This window comes from Peromyscus eremicus, chromosome 2, assembly GCF_949786415.1.
Source record: "Peromyscus eremicus chromosome 2, PerEre_H2_v1, whole genome shotgun sequence".
NCBI lineage: Eukaryota > Metazoa > Chordata > Mammalia > Rodentia > Cricetidae > Peromyscus > Peromyscus eremicus.
The window spans coordinates 138,317,909-138,334,831 of NC_081417.1; the positions used below are offsets into that span (position 1 = coordinate 138,317,909).

The 16,923-nt window shown below is 39.5% G+C and overlaps 1 protein-coding gene and 1 pseudogene across 3 annotated transcripts in view; one reads left to right on the plus strand and one right to left on the minus strand.

Moving 5' to 3' along the window:
* Positions 1–16,923, plus strand: part of Zmym6 (zinc finger MYM-type containing 6) — a 47,585-nt gene that overhangs the window by 20,403 nt on the left and 10,259 nt on the right. Inside the window, exons 5-13 of one of the 3 annotated variants that reach the window (XM_059254986.1) lie at positions 2,122–2,299; positions 5,953–6,103; positions 7,433–7,548; positions 8,989–9,267; positions 9,840–9,990; positions 11,101–11,273; positions 12,333–12,477; positions 14,548–14,715; positions 15,882–15,919. In XM_059254986.1, the coding sequence (XP_059110969.1) occupies positions 2,122–2,299; positions 5,953–6,103; positions 7,433–7,548; positions 8,989–9,267; positions 9,840–9,990; positions 11,101–11,273; positions 12,333–12,477; positions 14,548–14,715; positions 15,882–15,919 (1,399 nt within the window). Of the gene's footprint in view, positions 1–2,121; positions 2,300–5,952; positions 6,104–7,432; positions 7,549–8,988; positions 9,268–9,839; positions 9,991–11,100; positions 11,274–12,332; positions 12,478–14,547; positions 14,716–15,881; positions 15,920–16,923 lie in introns of those variants that run through there. The other 2 variants (XM_059254987.1, XM_059254988.1) reach the window with 2 other exon arrangements.
* Positions 14,468–14,562, minus strand: LOC131905385 (U6 spliceosomal RNA; annotated as a pseudogene).

A 16,923-nucleotide genomic window follows, 5' to 3' on the forward strand; every position in this document is an offset into this window, starting at 1 on the left:
GCCTTGAACTGATTTACATAAGACTTTGAAATCATGAACCTCATTGCCCCCATCTCTCAAGTACTGAAATTATAGATAATGTGCCATTACATCTGGCTAAATATAATGTATTACGGTTTTTAGTGAGAAACCACATTCAGAATCACTACTTTATTTGCAAGCACATATTTGGTGTTTGATTGATTGGTTCAAAAATGTTTTTATATTTATTTATCTTGTATGTTATCTGTGTGTGTACATGCGTATGCGCAGGCACACAAGGTCAGAAAACAACTTGTGAAGTTGGCTCTACTAGGAGGGTCCCGTTCATTCAACTCAGGTTAGCAGACTTGGTGGCAAGTACCTCTGCCAGCTAAGCTATCTCATCAGCTTTTTATGATTGCTTTGTGAGACAGGGCCTGACATAGCCCATACTGGTTATGAACTTTGTATGTAGCTGGATGACCTTGAACTATTTTTTTTTTAATGATTTTTTTTTTTTTAGTGTTTTGACTGCATGTTTGTATGAGAGTGTTGAATCCCCTGGAACTGGAGTTACAGACCATTGTGAGCTGCCATGTAGGTGATAGGAACTGAACCTAGGTCCTCTGAAAGAGCAGCCATTGTTCTTAACCTCTGAGCCATCTTTCCAGTCCCTGACCTTGAACTCTGAATCCTGCCTTTCCCCTCTCAAGTGCTATTGTACCACCCTGTAGAAAGAAGCACATGTATTTTTAAGCTTAGGTGAATTTTAGAAAATGTAGACAATTTTTATTATCTTTTCATAGCTTACCATATAATAGTTATGAATAATAAAGATATGTGGGATGGGGAAATGGCTCAGTTGGTAAAGAACTTGCTCTGCAAGCATGGGGACTTGATTTGATCCCAAGCATCCACATAAAATACTGGTACAGTATCTCATGCCTTTAATCCCAGCACATGGGAGACAGGCAGAGGTCAATGGGTCTCTGACTTGGGGGGCCTGCCTAGTTTGCTTAGTGAGTTCCAGACCAGCCAAGGCTACATAGTGAGATCCTGTCTAAAAAATTTAAAAATGATGGGCATAGTGGCAAATGTTTGCAATCCCAGCACTGGGGAAGTGACACATGAGGATCCCTGGGGCTAGATCCCTGGGGCAGCGTACAGTAGTCAGAGCCTCAGGTCCTGGTGAAAGACCCTGTCATGAACAACAAGGTGGATGGTACTTGAAGAGGAATGCCTCTGGCCTCTGCACACATGTGCACGAACATACACAAAATAAAAATAAAGGTGTACAAGTTGTAGGCTAGTAGGATGGTTCACTCCATACTCTCTGGATTTGAGAGGCAACTCAGTTTAACCTCTCATTTAGTCTCCTGATCTGAAAAGTAGAAATGGTAGTACCACTTCTCTCGCAGTGTTTTCTGTGGTCCTTAATGACTGGTAGAGTCATAATTCACTACACTTACATGTGTAATATTACAGTCATCGATAGTTACTTTGTTACCTTCCTCCACTAGTGTTTCTGTTTTGAATGTTTCCTTCAATTTTTATACTTTTGAGAAGAATAGCAGCATTTAGCCTCTCTCTAACCAGGCGTTGCTTTCAATGCTTACTGCAATAATTGGCTCTTAGAAAACGGCTCTAGAAATCTCAAAACTGCTAAGTTATTTGTGTTGTGTTCTTCTCAACACTTATAGCTAAGATTTTTATATTATATGCTAATTTTTATATTAATCTCTCATAGTTCATCTTGAAATTTTAATTTAAAATATTCATTTATGATCTCGATCAGGATTATACTATTGACAGCTGTTGGGTAGAAGACACATGCTGTGGGATGGCCACTGAGTCTAGTCTCCCTGACTCCAGCAGAGAGCTGGAAGTCTATTTTTGTTAAATATAATTCTGGTCCAAATGCTCACATTAGATAGTATAAGCCCCACTTTACACATGAGATAGTGGAGACAAGAATTGCTTCACTCATAGTCATTTAGCTGAGAAGTAACAGAACTCATCATCAGCACTGTGTTTCAGATGATTTATGCAGTTTTTTTTTTTTTACTATGCAATAGTTATTCCTAGCTAAAATAACATTTTAGCTCCCAGAGAGGAAGACGGTAGAATCATTGCACATTTGTCTTTGTTATTTGTTTTTAGAGACATTTTAAAGCCAATGGATGTGATCACAATCAAATTTGAAAATTCCTCTTCATGCAAAGATTTCTGCAGCCAGTTATGCCTGTCTTCTTATGAGCTAAAGAAGCCCATTGTTACCATATATAGCAGTGGCGTTTCAACCAAGTGCAGGATGTGTCAGAAGGTCACTGACGTAAGTGTGAGTTACGGTTCACTTTCATTGGAATTCTACTCAGATGGTGTTTTTTCTTTCTTTCTCTCTCTATTTTTTTTTTTTGGTTTTTCAAGACAGGGTTTCTCTGTGTAGTTTTGCGCCTTTCCTGGAACTCCCTCTGTAGCCCAGGCTGGCCTCAAACTCACAGAGATCTGCCTGGCTCTGCCTACTGAGTGCTGGGATTAAAGGCGTGTGCCACCACCGCCCGGCCTTCTCGGTTTTTTTAAAGACAGTATCTTGCTATGTAATTCAGACTACCTTCAACCTTGAGGCCATCTTCCTGTTTCTGCCTCCCAAGTGCAGAGATTATAATGCCACCATGCCTGTTAAAAATCAGAGATTTCTTTTGCGTGGCTCTTATTTTGTATTTGTGTAGCTGATATACAGATTAGATTTGAAATTAAATATCAAAGCCAGGTGTAGTGGTGCATGCCTTTAATCCCAGCACTTGGAAGGCAGAAGCAAGTGGATCTCTGAGTTTGAGGCCAGCCTGGTCTCCATAGTAAGTTTCAGGACAGCCAGGGCTACATAGTGAGATCCTGTTTTGGGAAAGGAAAAAAAAAAAAAAAAAAGGACGAAGTATAGGAAGAAGAAAGAAAGATAGATCAAGCAAAATGTGGTACAAGATCTTTGTTGTGTTGCTTGTTTTTCAGAATTTCACACAACAACCTCACTTCGAATTGTTGTGAAAAGTATGACTATGGGAGCTATTGTTAGGGTAGCTCTGACCTTCTTGTCCCTGATGGTGTACAAGCAGGTGTGAATTCCTGCTGTGGAGCATGTAGGGTGTCCCCCCCAAGTTGGCTGTGAAAGGGTGAGCTGCAGAGTGAAGGTGGGAGTCTCCCCCCCCTTCATCCCGATGTGATCCTCTCTACAGGGAAATGGGGCCGACTCCACATAGGGATGGTTGTATAGTGACATGATTCAGATGAAATAGGCCACTTTAAACAAATTTTACATTTTATTCATGGCTCAGAACTTACAGATGATTTGTTGTGTGAAATGTTGATAGTGAAAACTCTTTATAGATGAACCCATGAGTAGAGTTAAAAGCCAAAAATTGATTGAAACTAAAGGAAACTTTTTTTTTCCTTCTAAGATGTATTTTGGAATGAATTCTTGGTTGGTTGGTACCATCATTCTATGGTAATACTTTAGGTACTTACTATTTACTGTAATAAATAGTAGTCTGGTTAAATATTCTACGTTTCAGTTTTAATTACTACTGGTTAAGATTTCTTTTTATTCTTTGTGTATGTGTTTATGTGTATATGGGTATGCGTGTATGGGTCAGGTTGATGTTAGAAGTCTTCATCATTTGCTTTGTACTTTCTTCATTGAGGCAAGGTCTCTCAGTTGAACTCAGAACTCATCAATTCATCCAGTCTAATTAGCCATCTTGTCCCAGATATCCCATCTCCACCTTCCAAGTGCTAGAATTACAGGTAGGGCCAGCAAACCTACTTGGCATTTATGTGGGTTATAGGGATTTGAACTCTAGTCCTTTTTCCTGTGTGGCATGTTTTAACCATTGAGGCATTGTCCCATCCTCTTTTTTTTTTTTTTTTTTTTTTTTACAGTTCTTACAAAGGATGTAAATGACAATGATTTTTTTAGGGGCTATGGTGATAGTTCAGTTGGCAGAGTGCTTGCTGCAGCCATGAGGATTTGAGTTCCAGCCCTGTAACCCATGTAGCTGGTTGTGGTGGTGTACACTTATACTCCCAGTAGAGGAAGGTGTATTTAGGGGGCTCACTGGCTAGCAAGCATCAATTACTTGCAGATTCCAGGCCAGTAAGAGACTGTGTTCCAAAAAAAGGGTAAATGACACCTGAATGATACCTAAGGTTAAGCCCTGACTCCCACACACGTGCACACATGTGCATGACACTCATGCACCTACATGCACACAAACATACAGTTCCTTTACTTAGCAAATTTTTGATTTGTTAATTCCTTGAGCAGTTGAAAATACCCTTTTATTATTAAGAAATATTTTACTTTTCAGGAATTGCCGCTTTTGACAGTCCTGTTACTATCATCACAGGAAAATAACTAATGCTTTTTTTTAAGTATATGACCTAAGTATCTATCCCATTCCTAATTTTGGATTGATATTGTATTCTTCCAAACTAAGTGGATTATGTGAAACTTCATAATGTCCATTTCCTTCCCATTTCCTTCCTTACTAAAAGACCGGCTATTGTGTTAATGACAGTTTTAGAGTTAACAGTTGCTTACCATGGAGTTTGGCCTATGGTAATCGTTCAGAAATCAATACTGTATAAGTGGTGGTCATTATTTGTTAAAGCATAAATAGACTGTATAGTTCATTATATAATTATCCCTGCTTAGTGTGACGCCCAGCTTGATAAGGAGATGATTTTGTAGTATCTCTTAATATGAATTAAGTATTGTTTCTATCTCCTGCTGAAGAGTCATCCAATTTAGGTAGCTTTGAAAGTGCTCAACTTTGCTATACTGAAGTCCAGATCAGTCCTGAGGATGGCCCTATGCTTCATGGATTATCTACATTTCATTACTTATAGTGTGCTTTGCTATTAATTGAGTAGTTACTAGTTTCTTCAGTTTTGTAGCTACGGCTGGCCTTAGGCTCCTGATCCTTCTGTTTTGGATGTCACACCTGGCTGGGCTTTTTTTTTCATTGTTGGGTTTTTTGTTTCTTTTTAAAATCTGTGTGTATGATTTTGTGTATGTGTGTGTGTTTGTGTGTGTGTGTGTGTGTGTGTGTGTGTGATTAGTGAATGAGTGTGCATGCTATGGCATATGTGTGGGTGTCAGAGGACAACAACCAGTGTTGGCCCACTCCTTCTACCTTATTTGAGGCAGGGTCTCTTTTTATTTAAAGCTGGGTATGTTAGGCTGACTTGTGAAGTTCTGGAGATTCTCCTGTCTCTGCCTCCCATCTTGCCATAGGAGCACCAGGATCACATATATACACTGTTGTCTCCGGCTTTCCGTGGGATCTGGAAATCTGAACTCACATCCTGTGGTGATATTTTATTTGTGCACCCCAATAAACCTTATTTGAGGATCAGAGGAAAAAGATAGCCACTATATTAAACATAAAGTCAGACAATGGTAGCACACACCTTTAATCCTAGCATTTGGGAGGCAGAGATTCATCTGTATCTCCGAGTTGAAGGCCACACTGGGAACAGAGCCAGGTGTGGTGGCACATGCCTTTATTTAATTCCCAGCACTGGTTAACCATAGAGGTCTGGAGGTCTGTACAGACAGACAGGAAATGATAGAGCTGGGCAGAAAGAGGAAGTCATAAAGCTGGGTGGAGAGAGGAAGTTGGATGGCAGGGACAGAAAGGATATAAGTGTGAATATACAGGAAGTGGCTCTCTCTGGAGGCTGAGGATTGGTAAGGTGAGGTTGGTTGTGGCTTGTCCTATTCCTCTGATCTCTCAGTTTTCACCCCAATATCTGGCTCCAGGTTTTTATTAATAAGATCATTTAGCACTTTGTCTTACTACGTCCTCATGCTTTTGCATAACAAGCACTTTACCAAACCACTGAGCCTTCTCTCTGGCCCCTTATCTGAAACAATGATGTAATTATGTTTGAACTTACGCTTAAACACATCTTATGTCATTGCTGTCCTAATAGAATTTGGCCCAGAAGCCACTCTATTCTTTGGGGAATTCACTGAGGCCGTCCGCTGAAATGAACGAGATTACAAATGACCCAGGAAGAACAGAGCTTTTCTGCTCTATTAATTGCTTATCTGCTTACAGAATTAAGAATGTTATTTCTTCAGGTAATGATTAAATTTGATAAATTTATAGATTTAGTAACATATTAAAGATGACCATGACTGGTGTTCTTAATTTTTTATATACCGAATTTAATATGGCCAAAAACCCAAGATTGACTTACTTTTGAAAAATTGATAATAAAGGAAAAAAGTTTCACTGATACTCTTTTTTTGTAGAATATACTTTATGGTTTTAGGTGTAGGAAAAATAAAAAAATAATTACTAAGTTTTAAGCTAGTTCTTTTTTTTTTTTTTTTTTAAATATTTTATTGTGGCTGGGCAGTGGTGACACACTTATTTAATCCCAGCACTTGGGGAGGCAGAGGCAGGCAGTTCTTTGTGAGTTTGAGGCCAGCCTGGTCTACAGAGTGAGTTCCAGGACAGCCAGAGCTATTACACAGAGAAACCCTGTCTCAAAAAAACAAATAAATAAAGTAATTTTTTTTTTTTTTTTACTATTGTATTTTATGTGCCTGTTTTGTCTGCATGTATGTCTGTGCACCATGTGCATGCCTGGTGCCTGCTGAGGCCAGAATCACTGGAGTCCCTGGAACTGGAGTTACAGATGCTTGTGAACCACCGTTAGGAAGTTAGGAATCTAACCCAGGTCCTCTAGACGAGCAGCCAGCGCTCTTAACCACTGAGCCATCTCTCCAGTCCTTCAAGTTAGGTTTTGATGAGCAGGAGTTAGTCGAGGTCAGTTGTTGCAGTTAGATTTAGAAATTACTGTAAAGTTCCATGATCTTTTTTTGTGTTAAAGTTAGTTGACCTTCCATATTCATGGGTTCTGCATTCAACCAACCACATCTCAGAATTACTCAGCAAATGCCAGGCATGGTTTTCCCAGCACTGGTGAAGCAGAGTCAGGCAGATCGATATGAGTTCAAGGCCAGCCTGGTCTACAGAGCTAGTTCCAGGACAGCCAGAACTACTACTAAGAACTCTATCTCAAAACAACAACAAAAAACAAAAACCTTCAGCAAATATAGTTAAATATTATAGAGACTTTTAAAATTATTTTTCTCAAAGTTTATCAGCTATTTATATGACATTTGCATTTTGTTAGGTATTATAAGTAATCTAAAGATGATCTGTGTGTGGATGTTTAGAATACACATAGATGATATGCAAATGCTGTGGTGCCATTCTATAAGATGGATATGAGCATCTATTCAGCAGGCGTTGGACATCCTTGGGGGAAGTTTGGGAGCCAGTCCCCCTAAGTCATAAGGAGAGTCTGTGCTAAGTATTTGGTTGTTTTTCTACTACTAGACTTTCAGATCATTTGTGTATGTGTGCAACATTCATTGTTTTTATTTTTTGTCATTAAGGTCTCCAGATTTTGTGTCATAGTTGTAAAACCGCAGCAGTCCCTCAATATCACGTAGCCATGTCAGATGGAACAATTTGCAGTTTCTGTAGCTCCAGCTGTGTGTTGGCTTTCCAGGTAGGATGCAAGGTGTTATTTCATCTCTCTAGTTCTCTGAGGCATTGATCTATGGCAAAATGATGTAAACAAATTATGTTGTTTTCTGTTAGGGTTATTTATTATGCCTTTACATGTCATCATGGCATTACTGAGCCATCTTGCCAGCCATTTTTTTTCCTTTTCTGAGACAATCTTGCTACATAGCCCAAAGAGTCCAAGGACTCACTATGTAGAAGCTCAGGCTGGCTCAAACATGAGGCAGTCATCCTGTCTCTATCTCCCAAATTATGGGATTACAAGCATGTGACACTTGTTTAGTCATAAAATTTTGAATGCAGAGTCTTGAAAAAAAAACAACCCACAGTCTATTTAAGCAATGTTTCAAAGGTCATTTGTACAAATGTTTGAGCCTAGTTGTTGGGCTTTCTTATTCAGGGTCCTTGATTCAAATACCCTATCCTCCCACTTTCTGCCCTTGGCTCCCCCCTTTTTCTTTTCTTTTTAATTAGGGTCTCCTATTATAGTCTAGGCTGGCCTTGGAATTTGATATGTAGCCAAGGGTGGCCTTGAACTCCTTATCCAAGTGTTGTTGGTATATACCACCACACTTTTTTTTCCTTTTTTCTTTTTCCGTTTTTTTTTTTTTTTTTTTTTTTTTTTTTGGTTTTTTGAGACAGGGTTTCTGTGTGTAACCTTGGCTATCCTGGAACTTTCTCTGTAGACCAGTATGGCTTCGAACTCAGAGATCCACCTGCCTCACCACTGCCCATCTTTACCACACTCATTTTTGTTCTCTCTTTTTTAAAAGAATAGAAGCTAGAATGTGTTTTGAGAGGTTGGTATGGTAAAGAACAAGAGCTTATTGGGGCTCAAGTGCCCCTTGTGTCTTTGGCCAGAAACTTAATGATTCTTGGTGTGGAATTATAACTCCCTCTTATTCCATTTCTACTCTCTCTCTGCAGTATACAGAAAGAGTAGAGTTTCTCCTGGGTGGGAGGATGGATGGATACCTAGTGTATCCACTATCACTAGCCAACAGGAGTTGGTTGGCGATATGTTTAGGGCTTGGGAAAAGCATCTTAGGGAAATATGCAGGATTCTTTTGTTCTAATCACCTTTGAGTTGTTTCATTTTTTAACCCTTCTGTTCTGGAATGTATGCCACTGAAATTCTGTTAGAAGTAAAATTTTAAAAAAATATTTGAACCAGGCAGTGGTGGCGCACACCTTTAATCCCAGCACTCCGGAGGTAGAGGTAGGTGGACCTCTGTGAGTTCAAGGCCAGCCTGGGCTACAGAGAGAGTTCCAGGGCAGCCAGGGCTACAAAGAGACCCTGTCTCAAAAAATGAAAAACAACAACAACAAAGTTTGTGGCATGAATTTATTAAAAAGAGAAAATTAAAACAGTTAAGTTACATTCTGTCTTATTTGGTAAACTCTTTGCTTTGTATTCGTTCAGAATGTGTTTAACAAGCCAGAGGGCACGAACTCTTCGTTGGCAGTCATATCTCCGGGCCAAGAGGTGGCGGGCACAGCCTTGCAGTCTGCAGTGTCAGCAGGAAAAGGGGCCCCTGTCTCCCCCTCGTTCAGTAGCCCCATCAGCAAGCCTGCTGCAGCGGCTCTCGAGACTCTTGCTAAACAGTCCCAGCAGATCGCTTTGAGCAATACGCTCATGAGACTCAGGTGTGAGCATTGTAGCCATCTTTTTGCCACAAAACCAGAGCTGCTTTTCTACAAGGTAAAGAGACGGCATGAAAGAAATAGGGGGTAAACCATCCAATGAGAGCATTTCTGGTTTTTCGTCTTCAACAGTTCCTTAGTTTGTGTTGACTTAAAAATATATATTTATTTTGTGTATATTTGTGTATTCATAGATATGGGCATGTTATGATATGCATGTGGAGCACAGTTTGCAAGAGTTTGTTCTCTCCTTCTCTCATATGGGTCCTGGGATCGAACTTAGGTTGTTAGGCTTGGCAGCAGGTGCCTTTACCTGCTGAGCCATCTCACTGGTCTGGAAAAAGACTTTTTAATTGTGTGTGTGTGTGTGTGTGTGTGTGTGTGTGTGTGTGTGTGTGTGTCTGGTGGTGGGTGGGCTGCAGGGATATGTACATGTGAGCACAAGTGACTGTGGAGACCACAGGCATTGGATCTGCTAGTAGCTGGAGTTATAGGCAGTTGTGAGCAGCCTAACATGGGTGCTGAGAATTGAACTCAGGTCGTCTGCAAGAGCAGTATTTTTAACCAGTGAGCCATGTTTCCAGCCCCTGTGTAGTTAGAGCTTAATGACATTTGTTGTTGTTTTTGCAGGGCAGAATGTTTCTGTTTTGTGGCGAGGCTTGCTCTGATGAATACAAAAGGAAAAACAAAGTTATGGCGTTGTGTGACTACTGTAAGATATATAAAATCATAAAGGACACTGTGCGGTTCTCAGGGGTTGACAAGCCATTCTGTAGTGAAGGTAAAAAAGAGGTTCAGTACTACTCACACAGTATGTAGTAGAGTTCATATTCATGATTTTTACTTTTCAAAAACTTTTCTCTTGCCGGGCAGTAGTAGTGTGCTCCTTTAATCCCAGCATTTGGGAGGCAGAAGCCGATGGATCTCTGTGAGTTCATTGGTCTCAGTCTGGTCTACAAAGTGAGTTCCAGGGCAGCCAGGACTGTTACACAGAGAAACCCTGTCTTGAAAAACCCAAAACCAAACCAAACCAAAAGAAACGCTTTTCTCTTATGAAGCATTACTTGGACATTCTTAAAAAGTTGAATTTATGCAGTTTATACTTACTACACCTTAAGATTTGTCCTTTTAAGCATTGCAGTAATCTCAGCAAACAAAAACTATAATTGAATTAATAGCATTAGTAGAGAAAATCTTGTAAGTTTAGCTAAGACATCAGATTTTTATTTTTTGTTCTACTTGTTTGTAAAGTGTGAATTTAAACCATTGTTGCTACTTGGTTTAAGAAACTTATACCTCTGGCTGGGCGGTGGTGGCGCACGCCTTTAATCCCAGCATTTGGGAGGCAGAGCCAGGGGGATCTCTGTGAGTTCAAGGCCAGCCTGATCTACAAGAGCGAGATCCAGGACAGGCTCCAAAACTACACGGAGAAACCCTGTCTCGAAAAAAGAAAAAAAAAAGAAAGAAACTTATACTTCCGATATTTTTGAATATGGATGATTTAATATTTAGAGCATATTTAAATGTTAATTTTTGTTTTGTGACTATGGAGATTATCCTGTCATATAGAGGCAAATAATTATGTCAGGAAACCAAACTTAGGTCTTTTGAAAAAGCCTTCAACTGCTGAGCAATCTCTTCCCCCCTACCTCTTTTTTTTTTTTTTTTTTTTTTAAAGAATCTCAAGTAGCTCAGTCTCGCCTTGAACTTGACATGTAACTGAGGCTGCCCTGGAGTTTCTGATCCTCCTGCCTCCATCTCCCAAGGGCCGGGCTTATAGGCCTGTACTGTCACACCTGGCTAGAAGTCAGCTGCAACACCATGGACACTTGTTTCACCCCTTGGAGCTAATGTGTGTCTGTTTTTTCCTTTCATCCTTTTTGGTGGTTAGTTTGCAAGTCCCTCTCTGCTCAAAACTTTGGAGAAAGATGGACAAACTACTGTAAGATGTGCAGATACTGTTTCCAGACATCTGCAAATTTTGTGGAAAATCGACTGGAAGGCAAGCTCCAGGTTTTCTGTTGTGAAGAATGCATGTCTAAGTTTACAGCTCTGTTTTATCAGGTAAATAGAGCATGTTCTTTGTCTTTCTGAAATATGTGTGAATCATTTCAATTTAAAATATGTTCCAATTATGTGTAAAAAAAAACCAACGTGTTTAGAGTTGAGGATTTCTTGAGGTCCCTTCCCCCACCCCATCCCGATACTGAGATTTGAATTTAGGACCTCATGCCTGTTAGACAAAGGTTCTACCACTGAGCTGTATCTCTAGCCTGACATTTTGTTGTTGAGTAAGGATATGTGTACTTTTTTATTCTTTCTTGTAAAGTGTGAAGACCTTTAGGTTAGAAATTTACATAATGTTGTCTTAAGTGGCTCTCTAATTCAGGTTACTCTGAGGAATTTAAAGTCACACCTTGTCCTCCCTTCATAGGTCAAGTGACAAACTGATAGTCTTACCTACTTTCCTATTTTTGAAAGGCTTATAGTGATGGGTATAATTAAATGAGCAATAATACAAATCTGGTGCTCCTTCATTGCTGTTTTGTTTATTCCCAGTGTCAGTCCTGAGAGCTGGGTGTGTTACTGCCGGTTCATAAATAGAAAGAGTAGTCTAGAGAGGTTAATAGCATGCCCCTGAGGAAGCTAGTAAATGCCAGCTACGCCCACAGCCGTCTAGTGAAATCAGTAACCACTTAACACTGAGTGGAATTTTCTTTCGGAGTAATATAATATGTTTTAACCATTATATGGTGAAGGACCAATCACAGTGCTTAAGAAAAGGTACTTAATTAAATATTTGTTGAGTGACTCTGTCTTTATGACTCCAAAGTTCATATTCTTTCTCTGTATGTTCCTTCTTACTCTTACAGAATACAACCTATCTTTATATTCTTTCATTAGTAATTTTGGAAACAAAAAGAGCAACTTTTAAAAAGTCAATTTCTAGGATGTCTTATATGGAACAAATAATAAACTTTGTGTTTAACTGCAGTGTTTTAAGTGGGGAACTTTCCATTTTATAATCTCACTAAACTCATAAACCGTTTTTATAGTGTCTCTGGTTTACGGTTAATAGTACCTTTTTATAATTACAATCCTTCCTTGTCTTTTGCTCCTCAGATAGCCAGGTGTGATGCTTGTAAACGTCAGGGTAAGCTAAGTGAATCCTTGAAATGGCGAGGCAACGTCAAATACTTCTGTAACCTGTTTTGTGTCTTGAAGTTTTGCCATCAATATAGTACGAATGACCCAGTTCACAAAAAAGGTAAAATTAAGCTTCGCTGCTGGGCTCTTTAAGTCAGTGTTAGCATATACTGTCAGCATACTCAGTGGAAATCCTACAATAAAAGGAAAATTTCACTGTATTCATATAGCCTGGACTTCCTTAAAATTTTCTTTAGGGTCTAATGATGGTCTGTTCTGGTTTCTTTTCTGTTACTGTGGTAAACACTATGACCAAAAGCAACTCAGAGAGGAACGGATTTAGTTCATCTTCCAACTCTCAGGGAAGTCTGAGGGAAGTCAGGGAAGGAGCTCAAGGCAGGAACCTGGAGACAGGAACTGAACAGAGACTACAGAGCAATGCTGCTTATTGGCTTGTTCTCCATTGCTCCCTCAGCTTGCTTTTTTATACAACCCAGGACCACCTGCTCAGGAGTGACAGTGCCCGCATGAATCATTAATCAAGAAAATGTCCCACAGACTTGCCTACAGGGTACTCTGATGTAGGTATTTTTCTGGATTGAGGTTTCCTCTTCCTAGATGACTCTAGCTTGTGTCAGGTTGACAAAAGGCCATCACATAGTCCTTTAGAGAAAATTAATTCTGATGCTTTTTTGCTGTCATCATAAACCAAGAAGTTAATAAATAAATAAATATATATTTATTTTATAGGAAAATTTAATTTGATTAAACTTACGTGACTATATGTAACTTATACTAAGGGATCCGTACTACTCAGGTATAGCTAGAAATAAAAATTAAAAAGAGGGCAGACGAAGGGATAGGATGTAAGTGTGTTAATATGGTTGCCGTGGCGGCTGTAGAATTTGATGCAGAACTTGCTTGTAGCTAAAGAAAAAAGAGAAGCACATTAATTATTTCAGAAAAAATAAAGTAGAGCAGTTCTTCATGGGTATCAAAGTTTTTCCTGAAAAATAACTTTACAAGTAGGACAGCTAATGTGTTCAAAAGATTCAGAAGACTAGATATGAGGAATGTTTTTAAAGTCTCCTCCCAGTCCTACTTCCTGAGTCAGAGACCCTTGATAGACCTTCTGATCAGAGCCCCAAGCTCCACATAATTGACAGGGTTCCCAAGCTTCTGCTTCATGGCTCTTCCCTATCCAGTACTCCCTTTATATGTTTCTCTCCTAAACTCTGTGTTAGCTAACCATTCCCTAGGACTAGTCAGGTTGGCAGTAGAATATTCATTTTATAATACAGTTGAGGTAAACCAGTTGGAGACTGTCGGGAGAGGAAGGGGGCGAAGGAATGGAAGGGAAAAGAAAGACAGATTCTGTTGGTTTGTTTCCTGTTTAAAGCGGAAGGGGAATGATTGCAGGGAGAAGGGGACAAGGAGGAATGAGAAGAATTAGTGTGAGTATTAGCAAAACAGAATGATAAACAATATGAAAATGAAACCTATTGTTTTTATGCAAGAGAAAGACCAGTGTTACATGGAGGGACAGCTCCTCATTGACTTATAAAAATTGTCATGTTAAAGTTTTATTTGAAACAAGCTTAAGTGTAGGGTCTTATACCCACTAACAGAAACTCCCAGTTGATCCCAAACCTGGCATTTTACCTGTTAGTTATTAACAGTATTAGATTTTGGGACATCTTATATGGGATTTAGATTGTCCTTTGAATCTAGAGTTTTACAGAGTCAGGCTCTTTTTAAGTCCAGTGAACACTGACTTCATGACAGTCACCTGAGCTAACATTAACACAGAGTTAGAGTTAGAACTTTGTATTGCTTCCTGAAACACTGCTTGTTCAACAGTTTTATTCCTGTGTGTAACCCTTTTATTTATACTATGCCTTTATTGTTTATTTTAATCAGCATTTATTTATTTATTTATTTTTGGTTTTTCGAGACAAGGTTTCTCTGTGTAGCTTTGTGCCTTTCCTGGAACTCACTTGGTAGACCAGGCTGGCCTCGAACTCACAGAGATCCGCCTGCCTCTGCCTCCCGAGTGCTGGGATTAAAGGCGTGCGCCACCACCGCCCGGAGCAGCATTTATTTTATTCCTTATTTTTATGGAACAATTCACAAATTTGTATGTCTTCCTTGTGCAGGGGCAATGCTAATCTGTATCATTACACTTTTTTAGTAATTGTGCTCCCAAAGTCAGTATCAGTAATTATTCCTAAGACGCAAACTGCTTTGACGACACTCCCTCCTCCAAAAGTTGTTACAACACCAGTTATAACCAGTGTGATATCGTTGGCAAAAATACCTGCTCTCCAGCCTACCAGGAACACTAACAGTGTTTTAACAGGTATGAGACATTTGGCTAAGAGACAAGTATTGCCTAGTCTAAGAGTTCTTATTGGTAGTGCCTTTCTTTATATTATATGAGGAAATTTGTCCCCACTATGTGGGGTGACTGACTAGTAAACAAAGAGGGATCAGTTGGGAAGGGAGGGTGTATATAGTTATTTATTTATTTTTTTTTTAAGGATTCTAATGGGCTGGAGAGATGGCTCAGCAGTTAAGAGCACCTGCTGCTCTTGCAGAGGACCTGGGTACAGCTCTCAGCAGTTACTTGGAGGCTCTAATTGTCTGTAACTCAGTTCCAGGAAATCTGATGTCCCCCTTTGGGTTCTATAGGCACAAGGCATGCATGTGGTGCACATACATTACCTGCAGGCAAAACACTCATACACCTAAAATAAAATAAATAAACAAAAAGAATTTGAAAATTTTAATATACTTGCCCCACCCCCTCCAGGGTGGGTGTGTGGTGCGTGTATACTTATTTCTGTATAAGTGGGTGGGCATGGAAGCCAGAGGTTGGTGTTAGGTTTCTTCACTCTCCATCTAGTTTTTGAAAATTTAAATTTTGTTTTTTATTATTGTATATATGTGTGTGATATATGTGCAAAAGTGTTTGTGGAGGTCAGAGGACAGCTTTTGGGAGTCAGTTCTCTCCTTCCCCTTGGTATCTAAGGATCAAGCTCAGGTTTTCAGGTTTGAGTGGCAAGCATCTTAACCTACCAAATCCATCTTAGTTTTTAAGACAGGGTCTCTTTAAACCTGGAGTTCACTGATTGGCTAGGCTAGAAAGGTCAGTGAACTTTATGATCTTCCAGATCAGCTGGGCTTACAGATGCAGAGACATGCCTGGTATTTTTGTTTTTAAACATGGGTTCTGGGGATCTGAACTCACGGCCTTATGCTTGTACACCAAGCACTTTACCCACTGAGCCATCTGGCCAACCCCTACTCCTTACTTCTTCGTTGCCAGGCATTCTAATAAAGTAGCAGAGGGCCTGAAATACGGAGTCCTTACCTTTATTAGGCACCATAGGTGTCTCCTTGGACCATTTTTTGAGAAATTCTGATCCAGATTCTAACCTACCTTTGTGAGAGAAAATGATGTGAGTTTCAGTGTTTGCTTATGTATATTGTGGGAATGATAATATGTGTTTTGATTCCTAACAGGTGCAGGTCCTAAAGAGGCAGGAGAGATCATTGGAAATGTGAGTTTTATTGTTCATATGTTACCTGATAATCCCCCACTTAGTTGGGTTTTATTTTGTTTATAATCTAATACATAAATACATATGCATATACATATACACATATATTACACAACTGCTTTTCTGTTTGTAGCTTATTCTTTTCAAAAGGTTGAGTGGTAACACATTTTACGTTTTGAATCATATTGTTGGATCATAGCTCATTAATAAGGATATACTCTTGATTTATCTTACTGTTTGTATCAAGAGTCCTTTATTTGTTTAAGTGCTTGCTTACTCCTGGCTGCTGATCTTTCCTCTTTGGAACATTCAGTGGTATTGTAGTTTGGAACTGTGTGAGGCTGAAAATAGTACAAAATGCATATTTACTTAATCTCTCACTTTATGTCTCAAATTTGAAAAATGTGAAAATTTCCCCAAATTTAAATAATTTCAAAGAATGAATAATTTCAGATTTGGCAGGCTATAAGGATCACAGGCTGTGCTGTTATAGTCCAGTGTCAATCATCACTTCAGCAGGAGAATAAAATTTCTCTCATCCTTTGTCAGTATCACATGTTTGATCTAGCCTATACTGTGTTAATGACTTAATGATTTTGGTGACCATTTGCTCTTGATATAATTAAAAGTCTTTTTTTGTGGGGGGTTGGGGGATGTTTCGAGTCAGGGTTTCTCTGGGTAGCGCTGGTTGTCCTGGAACTTATTCTGTAGACCAGGCTGGCCTCTACCTCCCAAATGTTGAGATTAAAGGTGTGTGCCATCACCGCCCAGCTTAAAAGTCTTCCCTTATGTAGCAGTGTCATTCAAGTGTTATAAATGGTGTTGCTAGGGCTGAAAATGTGTCCCACATTCAGTGTCTTTGGAACAGAAGTTAGAGATGATGAAAACCTACGAGATGACCAAACCACTGCTCTGGTTTCTAGGTGCTGTTAAGCTAGGAGAATGTATCCTGCACTGTAGGAGAGATAATACTCAAAATCCCAAGGCAGCATAGTAAATTAGGC